The sequence below is a fragment of the Drosophila mojavensis genome, unplaced genomic scaffold (genome assembly GCF_018153725.1).
Source record: "Drosophila mojavensis isolate 15081-1352.22 unplaced genomic scaffold, ASM1815372v1 contig_231, whole genome shotgun sequence".
Taxonomy (NCBI): domain Eukaryota; kingdom Metazoa; phylum Arthropoda; class Insecta; order Diptera; family Drosophilidae; genus Drosophila; species Drosophila mojavensis.
The window spans coordinates 1,906,221-1,925,841 of record NW_025318772.1 but is presented as its reverse complement, the minus strand read 5'-3'; the positions used below and the strand labels follow the sequence as shown (position 1 = coordinate 1,925,841).

General features: G+C 42.8%; 8 protein-coding genes across 8 annotated transcripts; 5 read left to right on the top strand and 3 right to left on the bottom strand.

The window, feature by feature from the left end:
• The first annotated feature begins 148 nt into the window (after nt 1-148).
• LOC6574636 (26S proteasome non-ATPase regulatory subunit 13) lies at nt 149-1,717 on the top strand. The gene is made up of 4 exons (XM_002000634.4): nt 149-421; nt 479-592; nt 653-1,183; nt 1,246-1,717. The coding sequence occupies exons 1-4, from the start codon at nt 312-314 to the stop codon at nt 1,637-1,639; spliced, it is 1,149 nt and encodes a 382-aa protein (XP_002000670.1). The 5' UTR covers nt 149-311; the 3' UTR covers nt 1,640-1,717.
• Nucleotides 1,718-1,727: 10 nt separating this feature from the next.
• LOC6574635 (SUMO-activating enzyme subunit 1) lies at nt 1,728-3,026 on the bottom strand. The gene is made up of 3 exons (XM_002000633.4): nt 2,840-3,026; nt 2,331-2,759; nt 1,728-2,263 (listed from the first exon to the last, which is right to left on the bottom strand). The coding sequence occupies exons 1-3, from the start codon at nt 2,950-2,952 to the stop codon at nt 1,786-1,788; spliced, it is 1,020 nt and encodes a 339-aa protein (XP_002000669.2). The 5' UTR covers nt 2,953-3,026; the 3' UTR covers nt 1,728-1,785.
• Nucleotides 3,027-3,270: 244 nt separating this feature from the next.
• On the top strand, nt 3,271-5,693 carry LOC6574634 (MAU2 chromatid cohesion factor homolog). Its single transcript, XM_002000632.4, has 3 exons — nt 3,271-3,514; nt 3,593-4,851; nt 4,917-5,693. The coding sequence occupies exons 1-3, from the start codon at nt 3,362-3,364 to the stop codon at nt 5,380-5,382; spliced, it is 1,878 nt and encodes a 625-aa protein (XP_002000668.1). The 5' UTR covers nt 3,271-3,361; the 3' UTR covers nt 5,383-5,693.
• Nucleotides 5,565-7,822, bottom strand: LOC6574633 (zinc finger protein 37). The gene is made up of 3 exons (XM_002000631.4): nt 7,621-7,822; nt 6,565-7,567; nt 5,565-6,480 (listed from the first exon to the last, which is right to left on the bottom strand). Exons 1-3 carry the CDS (start codon nt 7,738-7,740, stop codon nt 5,816-5,818), a joined length of 1,788 nt encoding a protein of 595 aa, XP_002000667.1. The 5' UTR covers nt 7,741-7,822; the 3' UTR covers nt 5,565-5,815.
• Nucleotides 7,823-8,048: 226 nt separating this feature from the next.
• On the top strand, nt 8,049-8,549 carry LOC26527809 (transmembrane protein 141). The gene is made up of 2 exons (XM_015167569.3): nt 8,049-8,269; nt 8,324-8,549. The coding sequence occupies exons 1-2, from the start codon at nt 8,155-8,157 to the stop codon at nt 8,518-8,520; spliced, it is 312 nt and encodes a 103-aa protein (XP_015023055.2). The 5' UTR covers nt 8,049-8,154; the 3' UTR covers nt 8,521-8,549.
• An 11-nt stretch (nt 8,550-8,560) lies between these two features.
• On the top strand, nt 8,561-10,314 carry LOC6574632 (putative GTP-binding protein 6). The gene is made up of 3 exons (XM_002000630.4): nt 8,561-8,769; nt 8,830-9,718; nt 9,780-10,314. The coding sequence occupies exons 1-3, from the start codon at nt 8,561-8,563 to the stop codon at nt 10,248-10,250; spliced, it is 1,569 nt and encodes a 522-aa protein (XP_002000666.1). The 3' UTR covers nt 10,251-10,314.
• LOC6574631 (dihydroxyacetone phosphate acyltransferase) lies at nt 10,310-14,252 on the bottom strand. Its single transcript, XM_032733857.2, has 3 exons — nt 13,667-14,252; nt 12,325-13,604; nt 10,310-12,269 (listed from the first exon to the last, which is right to left on the bottom strand). Exons 1-3 carry the CDS (start codon nt 14,232-14,234, stop codon nt 11,940-11,942), a joined length of 2,178 nt encoding a protein of 725 aa, XP_032589748.1. The 5' UTR covers nt 14,235-14,252; the 3' UTR covers nt 10,310-11,939.
• Nucleotides 14,253-16,603: 2,351 nt separating this feature from the next.
• Nucleotides 16,604-18,432, top strand: LOC6574630 (fatty-acid amide hydrolase 2). Its single transcript, XM_002000628.4, has one exon. The coding sequence runs from the start codon at nt 16,762-16,764 to the stop codon at nt 18,337-18,339; it is 1,578 nt and encodes a 525-aa protein (XP_002000664.1). The 5' UTR covers nt 16,604-16,761; the 3' UTR covers nt 18,340-18,432.
• Nucleotides 18,433-19,621: the final 1,189 nt, after the last annotated feature.

Sequence of the window (19,621 nt, the reverse complement as noted above, 5' to 3'; positions counted from 1 at the left end):
TAAAGATTTATGTTTTAAATTTTACTGAAAAATATGTCAAACTTGGCAAAAGTTTTGAAAGCACACCAATTTTCTGATCTGGTCTGCATAAAAATTTATAAAGTATTCATTTATTAAAATTAGGGCACATTTGTCATTTTGTTATTTTGCTTTTGTAGTTCGTTCAGAAGTAGTCGATATTGGCATATCGATATTTTAGGAGTCCCTAATTGTGATTTGCAATTTCACTTTGCCTACTTCATACGCGCATATTTTTTATACAAAATTAAATTAAATATTCAGAATTAAGCTTAGCTTGGGATATAGCAACAATGTCGAATACGCAAGCTACAGTTACTGCATATTTAGCAGCACAAAAGAAGACAACAAACAAGGATCTCGCAGCTGAATGGACTCTAATTGAAGAGCTGCACAATGAAAAGTAAGCTCTTTTACTATTTTTTTTTTTTTTTTTAGTATAAATTTGATATTTTTACAGGTTGTGGAACGAGCTAACGATTAAGCTTGTTACATTTGTGCGCCATGAATCGTTGCAGGACGAGAGTGCTCTTCTGCAGCTGTACCAAAATTTCATCTCCACCTTCGAGACAAAGTAAGTCAAAGCCGCATTTAGTCTATGACAAATATTATATTAAAATATGTTTAATTTCAGAATAAATCCCTATGGTCTGATTCAAATACTTGAAGTAGTTGTGGATAATATCAGTGACAAAAAGGAAGCAATCCAATTTTTGGAAAAAATGAAGGACAAAGTTAAAATATGTGATGAAGCTGTTTGGTATCTGCAAGTCATGCAGGGCAACTTATATCTCAGCAATCTTAACGATCTGAATGCCACCAAGAAAATCATAGAAGAACTGCGCGATGTCCTCGAGGAAGCAGGCAACGTTACACCCGTGCATGGAAAATACTACATGCTTGCCTCACAATATTACCGACGTGTGGGCAAGCACAGCGAATATTATCGTTGCGGCTTGCAGTTCTTGGGATGCTCGCTGGACGACTACCCTCGCGATCAATGGGCACAACAAGCTTTCTTTTTGGGACTGGCCGCACTATTGGGCGATGGCGTCTATAACATTGGCGAGCTGTTGGCGCATCCCATTTTAGAGTCACTTAAGAATACTGAAAACGAGTGGTTGGTTGAGCTGCTAAAGGCATTCAACATGGGAGACATTAACAAGTGAGTGGTAGAAAAAGATTCAATAATTTAAAAACTATTAAGCATTTGTTGTCTTCAAATAGATTTAACGACATGAAAAAGATTTGGTCCAAAATCCCTGATTTGGCTGCGCAGGAAGTCAAACTACGCCAAAAGATTTCCCTGCTGTGCCTCATGGAAATGACTTTTAAACGTTCGGCCATCGAGCGTGCAATTTCATTTGCAGACATCGCTAAAGAAACAAAACTGCCGCCCAAAGAGGTTGAGTTTTTGATCATGAAGGCTCTGGCTCTAGATCTGGTGCGCGGCGAGATCGATCAGGTGGCTGGCGTGGTTAACATGTCATGGGTGCAGCCACGTGTTTTGGATCGCTCACAAATTGTAGGCATGGCCAGTACACTGGACACATGGATGGGTGCGATCACAAATATGGAAAAACTTATGGAGAATCGTGCTGCAGAAATTCTCACAAATTGATAAGTTTCCTTTCATTTCCATTTACCTGTATGCTTTTTGTATTAAACCACCATGCTTAATGCAAAACTTTACAAAATATTCATTTATATTTAATTCAATAGAAATGAAGGAATTTCAATTTATTCATGTAATATTATTGGCTTATCTTAGTGGACACCAATTTGCTCCACATAGCCCATACAAGTTTCTGGATTGAATATAAATAAATTTCGATGTGGTGCTTCCATTTTGGTGACCACCTTAATAATCTCCTGTGCCACAACGCCACCAACAACAGCGACTGCTGGCGATATCTGCGCAAAAAGTAAGCCAAGTGTATCGCTAGACAGTGCAGAGTTCGGCACAAGCTCATCTCGGATTTGCTCCAGCAAAGCAATGTCTGCCAGTCTTGTCTTATAGTTGGGATCACGCTTATAGGTGCTGCGAAAGTTTTGTAGAACGCGCAACAGTATAATGCCTGGACCATCACGCTTCAACTTGCGTTGATAGTTGGGAGCATTGATATTGAATTCGAGCCAATTGGAATATGATGGGTACTCGACTTCGCGTTGCACTGGGGTGGATACCGTTTCATATTTAACCTTCTCATTCGGCTTCGATATCACCTTGTACTTGATAACGTTTCTAGAAAGAGTAAATACAAATAAAATTAAAGTAGGTTTTCATACATTGAATATTCCAGATCACTTACTCCACGTAGCTATGTTTCTGTAAGCCAGCATAATGGAAACCAAACATGCCCCAAACATCAGTGGCAAAAAATTTAATGCCCAACTCCCGGCAGATTGTGTCTATGCGCAACAATTCTTCGTTGCTTGCACCATTTATGACCACGACATCAAACTGACCGAAAAAGTCCGCGTTCTTTTCACTCAATGGCTGCGTGTCTGCGGATATGTCTACCATAGGATTAAGAGCGCGAGCACGCGTTAAAGACGCTTCTGCCCTGTTGTTGCCCAAGGATTCACGGGAAGCCAGAAACTGTGAGCAAAAGTCTTCTTCGGTTACCAATTTGTCATCGTGCAGCTTTACCAAATTCACGCCAGATAAAATAATATTCTTAGTTATCTCCGCACCTAGTCCATTCAGACCAGATATCAATATATTGGCTGTGCGTAGTCTATAAAATGGTACTTTTATTTTACATTTGTTATTTTTCACAAACAAAAATGGAGACAGCCGGCATTCCGGCAAACTAACCTCTTTTGGGATTCCAAGCCCCAAAGTCGAATTTGTCTATCGTATAGTTCGTTTTCTGCGTCTGTGAGCTCAACGCCAGCCTCTCTAGCATGTTCCTCAACGTCCATTTTCATGTTTATGCAAAAATTTCTTGAAATGCTGCGAAAAAATAAAGGCCAATGATGCTAGAGAAGCAATAATACCGGAAAACTATCGATGACTTACGTTAAAAATAATCGCTCCCTATCCTACTGTGCTTAGATTTAACTACCTTAAGAACCTGAAGTTTGCCACTAATATTGTATGAGGATTCATACCATTTCGCAACTACATACTTTTTAATTGATATTCAATTCCTCGATAAGAGCATATACAATTTTGTTTTATCATTTAAAAATTAATATATCGATGGCACATATGCAACACTGCGCTGCAATATTTATCAACACTGATTAACAACCACATTAACCCACGCAGCAGTAGCAACAACAACAAAATTACGCGATAAACAAAACGAAGCCGATTTCCTAGCAATTAAACACAATGAGTGTTGTAAGCACAACACCAGCATCACAAGATGCCTGCTATATATCGCTTCTTGGGCTCGCCGAATACTTTCGTACCTCACAACCGCCAAACATAAAAAAATGCATTCAATGTTTACAGGCGCTCTTCACTTTTCAGCCGCCTTCAAAGGTAAGTGTACCATAAGTGAAAGTCAATAACAAATACAACAAATATCTAAATCAACGGAATTACACTTCTCCTATTTAGGTGGAGGCGCGTACACACCTGCAAATGGGACAAGTTCTTATGGCTTACACATGTAACATAGATTTGGCGCGTCGACACTTGGAACAGGCATGGAGTATCGCGGAGCCTCTTATGAATTTTGATGATGTCAAATTCGATACTGCCTCACTGCTCGCCCAGCTGCATCTTAAAACCGAACAGAGCTCACATGCCAAGGCGATGCTCCGACGAGCCGTCGAATTATCACAAAACAATGTCTATTGGCATTGTAAGCTGCTACTGCAACTGTCTCAGATACATGCGAGTGATCGTGAATATTCGCTGGCCAGTGATTTATTGGCTGTGGGCGCCGAATCGGCGGAGGAAGCAGGTGCCACATACCTTAAGGTACTGTTTTTGCTTTCACGGGCCATGATCTTAATGATTGAACGGAAAACGAATGATGTGCTGGCACTGCTCAATTCAGCGGGTCAAATCATTGATAATAATATACCTAATCCACATCAAAAGGAGTATCTGAAAGTGTTCTTCCTAGTGCTGCAAGTGTGTTACTATCTGGCCCTGGGCCAGGTGAAGACAGTGAAGCCCAGTTTAAAGCAACTTCAAATGTCTATACAAACGATTATGGCACCCAATTGGCCAAGTGACGAGACGATCTTTGGTGGCAATCAGCTGGAGATGTTTGTATGGCTGCCCAAGGAGCAGCTTTATGTACTTGTCTATCTGGTTACTGTTTCTCATTCGATGATGGCAGGTTACATGGATAAAGCGCAAAAGTACACGGAAAAGGCACTAACACAAATCGAAAAACTGAAACAGCAGGAGGACAAATCCATATTATCCGTGTTTAAGGTTATCCTGTTGGAGCACATCGTGATGTGTCGCATGGTCATGGGCAACCGGGAGCTAGCTATACGTGAGATAGCCGCTGCACGTGATGTATGCCTCGCTGTGCCGCATCGTAACCTGCTCAAGCGACATTCGGCGCAGCTCCACTGCCTTATTGGTTTGTATTCCATGTCGACGAGTTTCTTTGAGCACGCAGAACGACAATTTCTGGTGTGCGTGAATGAGACGACCGAACGGGACCTTAAGCTCTTCGCCAATCTAAATCTGGCCATCATTTATCTGCGCACAAAACGGGAAGCTGACCTCAAACAAATACTTGATGCCGTATCCACGGAAAACACGCACACTTATAGCAGCCAAGCCCTAATGGGCGGATTTTACTATGTACAGGGATTGCACGCTTTCCACAAAAATAGCTTTCACGAGGCAAAGTAAGTAGTAGCAGAAAATTACCAAATTTTGACAGTTCATATACAATCGGTAAATATTTGTACAGACGATTCCTGCGTGAAACGTTAAAAATGGCCAATGCAGAGGACTTAAATCGTCTGACGAGTTGCTCCCTGGTGCTGCTTTCACATGTCTTCCTTAGCATAGGCAACTCCAAGGAGAGCATGAATATGGTGACACCAGCCATGCAATTGGCAAGTAAAATACCTGATATCCATGTGCAACTATGGGGCTCGGCGATACTGAAGGATCTGCACCGCATGTCCAAGGATGCGCAGCACGAGAAGGAGGCATATGCCAACCATGTGAAATACTCAGAAAACCTGATTGCTGATCAGCGCAAATGCGTTCAGAGTGCGCACCACGAGCTGATCAATTGGTTTCAAGGTAATCCGCCTGTCACCAGCAACTCATCACTTAATCCTGCCGTCACTGTACCCACGACGGAGACGTCTACATCAGCGCTTCAACAACCGCAGCAGCCGGCGGCGCAGTTCGGACAATTCTATTAGACGACCAAGTGCATATATCGAATCATAAGCATTTTAATAACTACTATTGTAAGCTAAATATTAAAGACTAAGAAATGCTACAAAAACGTTATTTGTAATAGAGCTGGAAAACAATCGAATTATCCACCATACAGTAATTGGTAAATTCCTACCATATTTTAACTGATTACCGATCAGTCAACTTTCACTTTAAAATTGTCTTTTTTATTTTCGCCTACTATGTATCAATAGTAAGACAATATTTATTAAACTTATGCATTACATACCCTTTGAGTAAATTATCGATATTTACAATCGACACCTCAATCTGACGACTGGGCCCGTAAAGCCTCCTCTTTCTAAATTTTCAGCCTAATGTTCATGTTCACCAGGTCTAGTCTAGCCTATAAAAAACCCCCAGCTTATTCATAAATCCCTTACGGGGATAACTAGTCTACAGTAAATCGGTTGCATCCGACTCATCTTCGTCAGCCTCTTCCAGAGTCGCCGTATTCCCGTTCTCCTTATTGCTCAGCAGGGTGAAGTGGACCAGACGCTTATCATCCTGTTCATGCATTGTCAAATGCGTGCGCATATCGTTCATCGTTTTGAACTCCTCGCTGCACACCGGACAAATGTAGATTTTATCGCCCTGATGCGTTCGCTGATGCATCTGGCAGTCGCCGCGTTGCGTAAAGCTTTTCGAGCAGAAGGGGCAAACGTAGGGACGTTCACCCGTGTGCGTACGTCGATGATTCTTGAGTACATTAAGCGCAGTAAAGCGCATCGGACACAGATCACAGGCATACGGTCTTTCGCCAGTGTGCTTGCGCTTGTGCTTAGCCAGGGAACAGCTGGTCGTAAATCGGGAGGAACAGACTTCGCACTGGTACGGCTTGACGCCCGTGTGGGTGCGCCCATGAGAAGTTAGCTCCGCTTTGGTCACAAACGAATGATCGCATAGCGTACATTTGAAGCGCTTAATGTCCGAGTGTCTCATCTTGTGCTGGCGTAGATTCGCGTTCTGTGTGAAGCCTTTTCCACAGACATTGCAAACAAATGGTTTCTCGCCGGTGTGGATGCGCATGTGATCCCGTAAAGTAGACAGCATAGTGAACACTGCAAAAGAAAAGGAGAAAATGTTGAGAGTGGAGTATCAATTGGCAGTTTTCAAAGTTTCCTCATTTTATTTGGGCCACTTACCCTTCTGGCAAACGTTGCATTGATTGCGCAGATTCCGCTTGTGCGTCTGTACCATGTGCCTACCCAACTGCTCCATAGACTCACAGCGAAGACCGCACTCCTGGCATATGAAGGCTCCATGTGTGGCCTGATGCTCGGAGAGATGATCGAGCGAGACAAACACTCGCTCGCATTCATTGCACTTGAAGTTTCGATGGGTGCAGCTGTTCTGCCTTCTATGTATGATCAAGGATTTCTCCAATGCAAAGCCCGCATTGCAACGATCACAGTGGAACTTCGTCTTGAGCTCATCCATGTCGGCGGCAGGTGTTAGCTTTGATTTCTTTGCATCCATCTGCTCTTCAGTCTGATTGCGCTTGGACGTTGACTGTGAGTCCTGCTGTTTCGATTGTTTCTCTTTCGACACTGGCTCTCGTGAGATATATGTATCACCAGTACCATTGCTGACAAGCCGATACTTGTATTCCTTCTGCTTGGAATTAGTCTCCGCAGGCTGTTCAACTAGCTCGCCCGTATTCTTATTGTACACCATTTCCGTCTCGAACTTGATATTGTCTTTCTCCACATGCAGTATTATATTTTCGGCATTGGCCTTGGACGGTGTCTCTTCTGTTTCTTGCTCTTCAGTAAATTCGTAATCATATTCTTCCTCCTCCTGACCTTCCTGTTCCTCATCTTCTTCTATTACAGCCGTTGCGTGTTCCTTTGACTGTTCCTCAGTTGATGTGTTTTGCTCCGCATCTGCTTTTTCTACCTCATACGTTTGCGCCTCACTGCTGACTGTTGCAACAGCATCCGTTTGAGCCGAGCTGTCGGATGTGGAGACTGGAATCTTAGCTGCGGATGGAAGCAGTTGGTCCGACTCCTCGGGCAGCGCATTGGGCAGCAGCTGTCGCAGCGTACGATTGGAGCTCTCACATTTTAGTTTAAACGAGTAACAATGGTTTATTTCGCTGATGCAGCTAAGGCAAACCCTGCCTGGCAAATTATCTTCGCGTCGCGGCTATCAACACAAGAAACATGAGTTTGAGACGTCTACTATTAATCTCGACATACCTTCGTGCGGGTGAATTCGCGCAGCATGTCCACTAGGCAACTGCCATTACCACCATCATAGATGGACAGAAATGGACCCGAGAGACTTAGGCAAGTGCGACAAATCTTCTCCACGTCCATTTTGCAGCAAAATATCTTCAGAAAAACTCACGAACAACAACTAAACGTAATGTCGTTGCCAGATTGGTTGACAATAATATTAGAAAGTGCTGCCATTTATAAACATTGTTGAACTATTTAACTGTGTGCGTGACTTTGCATGACATGCAAAATATAATATAAACGCGACATCAATAAAACGTTTTATAATATAATACATAGCCAAAGCGCGTATTTTTTAAATTAACTCTGTGCATAATTATTATTAGTCCTTATTCCGAAGACATGGCGTGCGCTGCTTACATGCAGACTGTGTCGTTACCAGATCGCGTAAGCAGTGCTACCCATCGAAAATGAAACATAACACAAGGAAATTCAGCCGGTGGTTTGTTTGATCATCTTGAGCTCTAATTGGTGCGTAAATAAATAATTATTATGAACGATATTAAGCGGTTGAAGGAACAGCAACGTGATAAACACCCAGGCTTCGACGGCTATTTGGATTGCATGACCCGAGCTCTCTTTACGGGCTTGGCATCGTTTTGTTTGGGTAGCCATTTCATGTGTTGTCAAAACAATTGCATAATATTTATTATTTTTCTAGGATTTGCAGGCACATATTTTATTCAAAAGACAGTTCAGAGGAAAATACACTATCCATCTAAGTACAACATATTAATTTCCTCATTGGTAGCAACAGGCGTGGCATATCAAACGACTACGACACGCACCAAATCCTGTCAAGCTGCTTGGATGGCCATCGAGGACAAACACTCGGTGCTCAACGAGGAAAACTACTAACTAGTAATCAACCAAAATTTATAATAGTATAGTTTAAGTCATGAATTGTCTGCAAGTGCTGCTACGCGGGACCCAACTGCGTCCAGCAATAACACGGATATCAACACGTTTTCGATACACGCAACATCAAGGGGTCAAGGGAATTCGTAATCGTAAAAGCTTCTACGAGGCTCCAGTGCAGCCGGGGCTGCACGAGCAAAATGAATTGGCGACCGTAAATGCAGGAGACATGCGCTTCTTGGACGATCGGTGGGTCAGAGTGAATCATATGACCTAATCCCATATAATAAATCCCATCTGTTCTTACAGGGCATATGAGGAAGTCGCCGGGGGAGCTATGCGCATCAACCGTGATGTGGCCACAGCTCAGCACGTTTTCATCCTGCAGCCCTATGTCAAGTGGTCCGCCAAGCGCACCACACCCGTCGATGTGACGCCTGATGATCAACTAGCTGAGGCGACAGCGCTGATCCACTCGTTGCCCAACTGGAAAGTTGCTCGATCCTTAAAAGTGCCTCTGGAAAGTCTGGAGCGTAAAACACTCTTTGGTAGTGGCAAAATAGCCGAGATAAAGGAGCTGCTTGCACAACTGCGAAACGAGCGGCAGGTTAACAGTGTCTTTGTGAGTAAGGGCACGCTCTCGTTTGCCCAAAGGCAATTCCTGGAGGACGAGTTTAAACTGCCTGTGCTGGATCGTTACTCGGTGGTCATACAGATACTACGTCTGCATGCGACCAGTGCAGAGGCCCGCCTACAGGTGGCTATGGCAGAGTTGCCTTACATATGGTCGCAGGCAAAGGATGCCAGTGTCACACAGACCCGACGACAAGGCTACTCTCTAACTGATCAGCAAAAGGAAATACTGCGCACCAGGGAGCGCAAATTGCGAGCAGAATTGGATGATGTTCGTCGGCAGCGACGCTTGCTGCGCAAGAAGCGCAAACAGTTAAACTGTCCAACTGCAGCCGTTGTTGGCTATACAAATGCAGGAAAGACGTCGCTGATAAAAGCGCTCACAATGGAGGACACAATGCAGCCGCGTAATCAGCTGTTTGCCACACTGGATGTGACGGCGCATGCTGGCTACTTGCCCTGCAATCTGCAGATCATATATATGGACACTGTGGGCTTTATGTCCGATTTGCCGACTGGATTGTTTGAGTGTTTCGTGGCCACCTTAGAGGATGCAATGCTTGCGGTAGCTACATGATTTTTATACATTATTTATATGTCCAGTTATTGATACATTTGGCTTTTAGGATATCATCATACATGTGCAGGATCTGTCACATCCCTGTCACGCGGCTCAGCGCGCCCATGTGGAGGCTACGCTGCGTTCTCTGGCTTTCAGCGTCTCCCAGGGAAATTCAAACGTCGGCGAATTGCCCCCAATAATTAATGTTTTTAACAAATGCGATTTGCTTAAACCGAAAGCTCAAGTATCTGTACTGGCTGAGCAAACGGATACGGGCATGTGTCACTTAACCTCGGCACGTACTCACGCCGGACTGCAGACGCTGCTCAAGGATGTGGAGCAGCAAATTTTGGATGTGACCGGGCGTCGTAAATTGCAGGTGCGCGTGCCCAGTGGAGGACCGGAGATGGCTTGGCTCTATAAAAATGCGGCCGTTGTGGATACCAAAGCGGATGAACAGAATGCGGAGAAGATTCTCATGCGGGTTGTCATTAGCCAATGCACCTTGGACCAGTTCATGCGCGAATTTTGCTAACTAAAAACTTTGTTTCCTCTCTTGCCCCTCTGCTTTGAATATATATATATATATATACATTTAATTTTAGTTTGTTTAACTTTATTTGTTTGTTAAAATAATGCAAAGGGCGCAACTCGCACCAATTTAATATATTTTATTTTTTGCTATTGATGTAGTGTATAAATTAGTGTATTGGTGTTAGGTTTCTATAGTATACGTATGTATATAAAATTAGCTACAAAACACTTATACCACAAAAATATATTGTTTTTAAAAAATGTTTAAACAAAAGACAAAATATTGCACTTTTTGTTGCTAGACTTCTGTTTGTGCTTCGGTAGCTCACATTAGTTTTGTTTATTTCTTGTATTGTGTATTTTGTTCTCAAGACATCCCTATGCGTTACAAAAATATTGAGAATATATCAAACTATATGTACATACATATACCTGCTATACAGATTCTATATACTATAATTCATTTGATTATTAATATTGCAAGTGCATTTCAATTGGCACTTTATACTTCATAACACAAAATACCTTTGGGAATTAAATATTCTAAAAACATGAAACGTAATGCCATGGCAAGTTACAAAAACCCTTTCCTACAATAAATAACTGACACAATTACAAACTATATACGTTTGATAATAGGTAATGAATAAAATCTTGTATATGTTAGGCATGTCAAAAAGTCTTATCAAAACTATATAACCAACTGTTAAACGTGCGGCAGCCATCATTAACCTATTGAAGCAGCGTTAAGAGTATATTTTCAAATGCTTTATGCTTATGTTATATTGGGACTAAAGCAAACATTAGCATAGCTATGTCGTGCTACGAGTATAACTAAGTTGTAGTGCTGTTAGCCGCATTAAATAACATGTTAAATAAGTTTGTGCTTTCCCTAAAATAGTAAACAAACTTAAGCTATCAATTTAAAACTTAGCTTAAATGACTTGCTATTTGGTTGTTAGGCAAACGAAAAAATTGACATAATTGTGCATTACTTAAACATTAGTTTTCTTAAAATAGAAAACCCGGCTATATACCTACTACACGTAAAAAAACTATAATCTGTACAAATTATATAACATTACATTAAAGTGAAATAAATTCATTTACATTGATGTACCAGGAATGTTAAGAAGTGTACCAAATTAGTTAAATAGTTGTACTAATAAAGAGAAAGTGACCTTTGACTGGATCTCCGTGTAAACATATATGCTGGTTGTCGTTGGGATCTCTAGGTTTATGAATTATTATTAGAAATCATGAATTCCTTCAACAATGTAAACAACAGGGAGTTTTTGTTTTCTATGGCAATAAATTAAAATTAAGAAATATTAAATTTTAATTAAATGCTTAAGCACTAAAACAAACTACCTTCGTATACACAAACGCCATATACCCATATATATTTTACACATGCACACAGTCGCACTCTCAATCAGCACATACATACATAACCGCGGGCGTACACAGACTACGCGGCTGAGCAGAGGGTCGCCAATAGCCACAGTAATAATTGCCAAATGGGAGCGACGAATACAATAACAAATAGTATGCAAATGATGCGACAATTCTTGAGCAGGCTGACAATGCATTGAAAGAATAGTGATATTGTACTATGATCACCCTGGGTCGAGGACATTGTTGTAGGCAGCGGAGAGCTGGCAGGCGCCAACCGCTTGCCATTTGTCAGTTATAATTTGGCCATATGCGACTGCGCCTGCTGGTTGGCAGCCATCGAGTATTGGGTAAATGGCATTAGCTGGCAATACTCCAGCAGCTGCAGCTCTAGTTGCCTGAGGCACTTCATCGGTGTTGCCGCAGCGATGCTCATCAGGCCCGTCTCCCGAGATTTATGCAGATATCCGGACTGTATCAGTGCATAGATAGCGATGTTTAAATTATCCAGGGCCAGACAATAGGGATGCACGTGCGAGGCGGTGCCGCCTGGCTGCTGCAACAGCTGCTCCACGTGCTTTTGCACCCGCACCAACAGATCTTTGGAGTTGAATTCGCCTGACATCTTTAAAGAACGGAAGATAATAGTTGAAACAACTTGTCTATTACATGACACTCACCTGGCGTAGCGTGACCGCTAGCTGGTAGTAGAGGCAGAGAAATGGAGCCAGTGCAGCCAGTATGACTCTGGTACACTCGTTATCCTGCACAGTAACCTTGCCCGTGTGCTCATTCAGCTGCAGGGCACGCTCCTCGATCAGCAGACGCAAATGCGTCTCAAACTCGGCCGCCTCGCGATTCGATTCGATGATGAACTCATGCTGGAACAGTGCATCCATGCTGCTCACATGGTTGTGCAGGGCAGCCAACGTTTCCTGGTACGAGCTCGAGTTGTCCAGCTGCTGTTGACGGCCCTGCTCCTTGAGGGCGGCAAGCAGCAGATAGGCGGGCCGTGCTAACCAAAACATGCACGGATTTATGTAGAGCTGTAGTGCCAGCATCGGCACAGCCACTGCCATCGTTTGTGGACACAAGGCGTGCGCCTTCAGCCGTCGCATATCGATCTGTGCCGCCAGCTGTTCTGCAGCCAGCGGAGTGAATTGAAGTTTGCCTACACGAAATTGCAGAATATTGCTATGAATTTCGATGGCATCGATAACGTCCGCCTTGATGCTATTCGAGCTAGTGCTGACATGGGCGCCGAGCTTCTCGAAAATCCGCTTCAAATGTAAAATGCCACGGGACAGCTCATCCACATTGACGCTGCACTGTCCATACAGCTTGCTGGCATAATACAGAGTTAGTAAATTAAATGTGGTGATGACAATGCGTCGCTGCTGCTGGTAGATAATCTCGTTCGCCAGCTGTTTTACTAGCTCGATCTCCTGCCGATTGAGCTTTTGCAGTGATCCGCCCAATCCGGCGCGTTGCATGCGCTGCGTGCTGTCATGGCCAAAGAATTGACGCACTGAAATTGGCGCACCGAAGTCGAGAAACATTTTGCCAAATCGTTCGTCGATGATTTTCAGAGCCTTGAAGAAGCCCTTCGTGGACTCTTTGGGCTTGGGCACGCCCAGCAGCTCATAGACAAACAGCTGCTCCTCCAGCACACGCTCGTAGGCCACGCTGACGGGCACTATCATTACGTCCGGCACCTCGCCCGTAAAATAGGGCAACAAGGCCATCGACAACAGACCCACCTTGGGCACCAGGGCCTTAAAATTTCGAGATCGCGTGCCCTCTATGAAGAACTCTACGCCAATGTGGTATCTGGCGACCAGAGCGTACATATACTCGCGAAAGATGTCCCAGTAAAGCTCATCGTTTGAGAAGCTGCGACGCATGAAGAAGGCGCCCGTCTTGCGTAACATGGTGCCCATCCCGAACATTGAGTGAAAATCTATGGAACATAAAGAAGTAGATTAAGGACAAGTATTGAATGAGTATGCAATTTGAGCTCACCCATGCCGGCTGCTATGCCTGGTATTTCGATGTCATAGTAATAGCATATGTAGCTCATCAGTATGAAGTCCATATAGCTGCGATGGCTGGGCAAATACAGCACCGGACAGTGGCCCATTTCCTTACGCACATTGGCCATGCTGGTCGAATTGACATAGAAACCATCACAGATGCGCTTACCAATGGCTGTAATCGCAATGCCGCACCAGCGTATTATGGCCATGTTTCGATCCAGACCGATCTCATCTATAATCGCACGCGCCTGCTGCTCCAGCTGTTTGATCGGCTGCCCTGTCTGTTGCGCGTAGTGTTCCAGCAGTGAGCGCAGCTTCTCGCTGCGTAGCACATGCTGTTTGAGCTTCTGGGGATTTAAATAGCGTTCAAATTCATAGGCCACTTGGGGCTTGAACTCTCGGGTCATAGATGCCTCTTTGCCCGGTTCTATAATATTCTCAAATTGCCGCATATATGCAGCGGCTGTCGCCTCAGCCGATGCCGATGGGGATGAGTCATCGCTAGACGAGACCGTTGCTCTGTTTACCTGGCTGGCGGTTGACTTCATTTCCATGGTACGCTTGACTTTTAACTGTAAAACGTTTAATGTAGATATATAAATATATGAATGTATATGTATGTGTGTGTATATACATATATAATATCAAGTGGATCCACTGTGTTTAACGTGGGTATAGCTTGCCTAGCGATTGATTGCACACAGCTGGCACACGCCCTCGCTTTACTACTCATTCTTATCGGCTAGGTACGAGTCTAGATAGGCTTTTCCACGCCGGCTTTTGGGCAATCAGGTGGCAATCGAGTATGTGCGTTATGCATCATCAACTTTCTACTAAGAACATAATAGACTATCACGTGCGACTGAGACAGCTATAATACTGATTAAGGTATTTGTTATCAGTGCTAAGACGTCTAGGACTGTATGCCTCAATGTGATAAACAATGTTCGAGTATATAGTAGGCAGGTACGCAGCTCATATGTTTTTCTTGACAAAAAAAAAAAAAAAAAACAAGCCAAAACTCAATACATATATCCATATTGACATGATTTAAGTTCATTTTTCATGCTGTAGTTTCCTTTAAATTTTTTCCCAATTACCGTAATTGATTTTTGTTATGATCACATGATGTGTATTAATATCTAAGTAGAAAATCTTTAACTTTACTCTTTATGTTATTTTAATTATTCTTTTATGTTATTTTAATTAACTATTCACAAAACATTGTATTAGTGACTTCTATGACTTTTTCCATTTACATGCAAAAAGTAGTACTCTTAATAATGGATTACTTGTTTATGATTAAACAATATTGTGTTTGTATAATTAGTACAGATTAAAGGAATTAAGTCAAATTTTCCACCATGTATGATAAAAAACGAAAATAAAAACTTCCCTATTTAAATCCTCACTCGATTTTAAAAACCAAAATTCTTATATAACACATATTGGAATTGATAAGAGTTGACAATTTGAACTTGAATGCTTATACATATATCCACTTTCACATATGGTGAGCTGTGGTACCAGCAAACCAATAAGGAGGATTATATTATACATATGGCGTTATTGGCAAATTCAATATAAATCGATGAAAGAAAACACTTACTACAACTAAACACGGAACACAAGGAAATAATAAATATTTATTATTTATTACCGAACATAAACACAATTAATATTTAATACGTATTTGCAACATTAACTGCGTACCAGTTTGCACGCTGCAGTGGATTGCAATTAGAAATTAGGAATACAAACTCGGGATAGTTTGTTTACCAAATGCCTTACGAAACACAAACGGAAAATTTAAGACAATTGGTTTTTTATTTTTTGTATTTTGTATAGTCTTTTCTACTTTCGTATGTGTCAAGTAAACAAAAAGGGGCAAACACACGCTGAGCAAACGAATTGTAGTTAATCATACACAGCACGCTGCGAGTTAAATGATTTCTAAGATTAAGCTAGACAAGTACACTATACGTGCAGTTTCTTGAATAATAAATGAACCTAATATGCAATTTAAACAGTTGCTGCGTTTCTCAGCTAAACGCATACATGCAATCACATGCACACACCCAAGAGCAAATAACAAATAATCTGAGAAGTTGTCACAGCCGATGTTTTGCTTTAATGTAGTTTTGCACAGTTTGAAGCCTTTATTTTAAGCGATTTTGCATTAAAATGAGTTGACTTTCTATTTTGGAAATTGGTTTTGTTTTAACATACAATGCAAATTCGACACAGGTACTGACGGCGAATCGGCGACGCTTTGACAGCGCGACGGTAAAGCAACTACCACTAGACATTTGCGGCGACAACCACAACGACAGCACCGGGTCGATATTTATTTTTGTTGCTGTGTTGCTGGTGGTGTGTTTCACGTTGGAACGTTTTCACGCATGACACAGCCTATCGATATGCATGACATGCAGCGAAGTGCCAAATGTTATGATATTGCAAATAATTATCTTAATACAATTTAGTTAGTTATTTAATATTATTGACAATTAGGATTACATTTACATTAATTTTGTTGTCCGCTCAACGGAATATGCTGCCTAATTATTTATTACAAATACAATTTAAAATATATTACGTTGCAGACCCCCAAAACTTAACGTCTGTTACGCCATTTAAAAACGCAGCTTTTCATGCTGGGCTTGGCTGTGCTTTTAAGCATTATTGGAGGTGGCAACGTTGGTCGCACACCGCTTGGTCAATTGTAAATTATCTGTTCATTTTAAAGCTGCCGTGTTTTGCGATTATAGATAAAAAATAAAATATGCGTCTAAAATCAAATTACTGATAACGCCTCGTTTTCGTGATAGCCGATCGCTACAATGCTTATCTATCATATGCAATCGTACTTTTGTAGACTCCTACGTCCAACGGCTGTTTTCCATTTAAAATCACAGCTTTCCAAACAAGTTTCTGCAGTGCTCTTTAGATTTCCGTGGAGGTGGCAACACCAGCAGCTAAAACATTTCATTACATATCTAATTGGATATCAGGTCACCTAAAAGTCGCCGCTGATCAAGCAAAAAGTTAAATAGAAAGATAACAAGTTAAAAATTGAAGATGGCATGTTGGCCCGCATTACTGGACGCGTTGATAACGCTGATTCACATCATAACCGATAGAATCTTGGAATTTGCACTGGGCTGGTATTTGGGGCCTCACAAGCGTGTCGCAACATTTGCAACAGTTGATCAACAGGTCATATTGACTAAGAGCGCCGTCGAGTTGGCAACAGCGATACGCACTGGTAAATTGAAAAGTTACGACATCGTCAAAGCTTATTGCGAACGCATCAATATCGTAAATCGTGAGTTGAACGCCGTTGTTGATGGGCCGTTCGAGACCGAGGCGCTAGAGGAGGCACGCGCTATCGATGAACGTCTGGCGTCGGGTCAGTATAGCGATGAGGAGTTGCTGTCGCTGCCCTTTCTGGGCGTGCCATTTACCACCAAGGACAGCACATCGGTGGCAGGTAAGCGGCTTACATTGGGCCTGGTGGCGCGTAAGGATATGCGATCTAAGGAGGATGCGGAGTGCGTGCGTCTGATGAAGAAAAGTGGCGCAATCATCATTGCCACGTCCAATGTACCGGAAGTGAATAAATGGATTGAGTCACGTAATATGCTCATTGGTGGCACCAATAATCCATACGATTTGAGGCGTTCCGTGGGTGGCTCCTCTGGTGGTGAAGGCGCTCTGATCTCGGCCTGTTGCACAGGCTTTGGACTAGGCACCGATATCGGTGGCTCCATACGCATTCCTGCCTTTAATTGTGGCATCTTTGGCCACAAGCCCACTTCGGGCGCCATCAACATGGCTGGCTGCACCTTTCGCACCGGGAAGGAGCAGAATACAATGGTCTGTGCCGGTCCCATGACACGTTTCGCCACTGATTTGCGACCCATTATGAAGGTACTCGTGGAGCCATCACTGCAGAGCGCACTGCAGCTGGATAAAGAGGTGGATGTGAAGAAATTGCGTTACTTCTATGTGCCAAGTCTGGGCATGCGTCAGTGTAATCCCATCAACCGAGAGACGGAGCGCGTCATGTATAATGTGCGTAAACACCTGGAGCAGTTGACTGGTCAGGATGTGCATCTAGCCAAGCTGCCGGAAACGAAGTTGGCAGGCAAAATGTGGCGCTATTGGATGACCCAGGAACCGGCCAGCTTCAATCAGCTCCTGGGTAACGGCGTCCAGCTGAATCCGTTTGTGGAGCTGTTCAAAAAGCTGTTGGGCCAGAGCGAGTTCAGCATGGCGGCCATTTACTCGTTGATCGACAGCCTGCTGCCCAAGGAGAACGAGAAGCTCATACGCTCGGCCACCAAAAAGTGCAAGGCAGCGCTACAAGAGCTGCTGGGAGAAAATGGCGTGCTAATCTTCCACAGTTCTCCACGTACAGCTCCATTCCATTACTATCCATTGTTCAAATTTCTGGACTTTAGCTACTTTAGTCTGTTCAATGTGTTAGGACTGCCGGCGACACAAGTGCCCATGGGACTGGATAGCAAAGGCATGCCATTGGGCATTCAGGTGGTATCCAATCACAATAACGATCGCCTCTGTTTGGCTGTCGCCGAGGAGCTGGAGCGTGCATTTGGCGGCTGGGTGCCACCGTTTCCATTGAAAACTAAATAAATGGTTGGTGGTCATCTCTTTTAATACTCATCCGGGTGGTGGGAATCCCTAAGGCTGTTTATATGAGCAATAAATATAAATTATGCAATTAAATTTGAATTTGAATTTGGCGGCAAATAAGGAAGCCGGACCTTAAGCTTACAGCATTTATCTGGCAGCACTGTGAAGCAATTAGAACACGGTGGCAATAGTTGGCACTGTTGATGGGCCACACTTTTGTATTGTCTTTGTGTGCGGCGAATATTTGAAACATTTCTTCGGTTGAGAAAAATTGTGAAATTAGGAACGAAAGGAATTTGAATGTCTGAATATATGTATATGTACAAAATGAAAATTTATAAGAGCCAGCGGGAGTCAAACGAAAGGTAAGTACAAGTAGCTAATTGAAGCGTATGTAAGAAGTTGGTGACATCCTTCGAACTTTGACCAAGCAGGTGATAAATGAGCGCTTAAGCCCCACAACCAGCAACAGCAACCGTCCACAATTAATTTGCAGTGTCGGCGCCCCTTAACACACATACTCCCACACGCATAAGCAGACAGCTCACCCCATTGCAAATGTGCGTGCGGCTCTCAGGTTGAATGTAACCTAACCTAACATTGGCTTCGGCCATAAATTACGTGCAACGAGCATCTTCCGTTTGTCTCATTTGCTGCTGTTTGTCGCTTTTACTGTGCCCCTTGTTTCGTCTATTGTCTTGTTGCTGACCAAGCGACAAATATGCCTTTTAATATTTTCGCATAGTACCAGTCAAGAATGGACACGTGCAATTGTGGAAAATGTTTTTGTGATCGTTGTTGTTGCTGTTATTGTAATTTGCTGGTATGCTTATGTTATGTCTCTCTATCTGTGTGTGTGTTTAAATGTATATTTGTACATTTCTGTTCCATTCTTTTTGGCTGTTTCTGTTTCTGAAATATTAACGACGCCCTTTTGCTGTTTTTGTCTTTGTGCATAACTTTTGCGTTTGGAGTGTTTTTGCCTGCATTTTATGTGCACCTCTAACCAACCGCACACACACACGCATATTTTACATTTACATATGTACATATGTAAGTGTGTGTAGCGTGCAAATAATGCGTAGTAAGCAAATCAAAATTAAGATTTTTGTTTTGTCATTGAGTTTTAGCGATGTGCTAGTGAGTTCAATTAGTGATGAGTCGAATATCTAACTACTTTAAAGTAATTTAACGAATTTTTTCAAATAACTATCGAGACTACAGTCAAGTGAATGTCGTTTAAAGCTCATTCAGACGCTTCCTTTCATCTGCCCTTGCCGCA

What these genes read in the sequence shown, in the direction of transcription:
- LOC6574630 (XM_002000628.4), top strand. Translation starts at nt 16,762, where the DNA reads ATGGCATGTTGGCCCGCATTACTGGACGCGTTGATAACGCTGATTCAC.
- LOC6574634 (XM_002000632.4), top strand. Translation starts at nt 3,362, where the DNA reads ATGAGTGTTGTAAGCACAACACCAGCATCACAAGATGCCTGCTATATA. An exon ending in CTTTTCAGCCGCCTTCAAAG is followed by an intron (nt 3,515 to 3,592) that starts GTAAGTGTACCA and finishes TCTCCTATTTAG; the next exon opens with GTGGAGGCGCGTACACACCT. An exon ending in AATAGCTTTCACGAGGCAAA is followed by an intron (nt 4,852 to 4,916) that starts GTAAGTAGTAGC and finishes ATATTTGTACAG; the next exon opens with ACGATTCCTGCGTGAAACGT.
- LOC6574631 (XM_032733857.2), bottom strand. Translation starts at nt 14,234, where the DNA reads ATGGAAATGAAGTCAACCGCCAGCCAGGTAAACAGAGCAACGGTCTCG. An exon ending in AGGCATAGCAGCCGGCATGG is followed by an intron (nt 13,605 to 13,666) that starts GTGAGCTCAAAT and finishes TATGTTCCATAG; the next exon opens with ATTTTCACTCAATGTTCGGG. An exon ending in TAGCGGTCACGCTACGCCAG is followed by an intron (nt 12,270 to 12,324) that starts GTGAGTGTCATG and finishes CGTTCTTTAAAG; the next exon opens with ATGTCAGGCGAATTCAACTC.
- LOC26527809 (XM_015167569.3), top strand. Translation starts at nt 8,155, where the DNA reads ATGAACGATATTAAGCGGTTGAAGGAACAGCAACGTGATAAACACCCA. An exon ending in CTTGGCATCGTTTTGTTTGG is followed by an intron (nt 8,270 to 8,323) that starts GTAGCCATTTCA and finishes TTATTTTTCTAG; the next exon opens with GATTTGCAGGCACATATTTT.
- LOC6574633 (XM_002000631.4), bottom strand. Translation starts at nt 7,740, where the DNA reads ATGGACGTGGAGAAGATTTGTCGCACTTGCCTAAGTCTCTCGGGTCCA. An exon ending in GCGAATTCACCCGCACGAAG is followed by an intron (nt 7,568 to 7,620) that starts GTATGTCGAGAT and finishes TTGTGTTGATAG; the next exon opens with CCGCGACGCGAAGATAATTT. An exon ending in ATGCAACGTTTGCCAGAAGG is followed by an intron (nt 6,481 to 6,564) that starts GTAAGTGGCCCA and finishes TTTCTTTTGCAG; the next exon opens with TGTTCACTATGCTGTCTACT.
- LOC6574636 (XM_002000634.4), top strand. Translation starts at nt 312, where the DNA reads ATGTCGAATACGCAAGCTACAGTTACTGCATATTTAGCAGCACAAAAG. An exon ending in GAAGAGCTGCACAATGAAAA is followed by an intron (nt 422 to 478) that starts GTAAGCTCTTTT and finishes ATATTTTTACAG; the next exon opens with GTTGTGGAACGAGCTAACGA. An exon ending in AACATGGGAGACATTAACAA is followed by an intron (nt 1,184 to 1,245) that starts GTGAGTGGTAGA and finishes GTCTTCAAATAG; the next exon opens with ATTTAACGACATGAAAAAGA.
- LOC6574632 (XM_002000630.4), top strand. Translation starts at nt 8,561, where the DNA reads ATGAATTGTCTGCAAGTGCTGCTACGCGGGACCCAACTGCGTCCAGCA. An exon ending in ATGCGCTTCTTGGACGATCG is followed by an intron (nt 8,770 to 8,829) that starts GTGGGTCAGAGT and finishes CTGTTCTTACAG; the next exon opens with GGCATATGAGGAAGTCGCCG. An exon ending in TAGAGGATGCAATGCTTGCG is followed by an intron (nt 9,719 to 9,779) that starts GTAGCTACATGA and finishes TTTGGCTTTTAG; the next exon opens with GATATCATCATACATGTGCA.
- LOC6574635 (XM_002000633.4), bottom strand. Translation starts at nt 2,952, where the DNA reads ATGAAAATGGACGTTGAGGAACATGCTAGAGAGGCTGGCGTTGAGCTC. An exon ending in GGCTTGGAATCCCAAAAGAG is followed by an intron (nt 2,760 to 2,839) that starts GTTAGTTTGCCG and finishes ACCATTTTATAG; the next exon opens with ACTACGCACAGCCAATATAT. An exon ending in CAGAAACATAGCTACGTGGA is followed by an intron (nt 2,264 to 2,330) that starts GTAAGTGATCTG and finishes TACTCTTTCTAG; the next exon opens with AAACGTTATCAAGTACAAGG.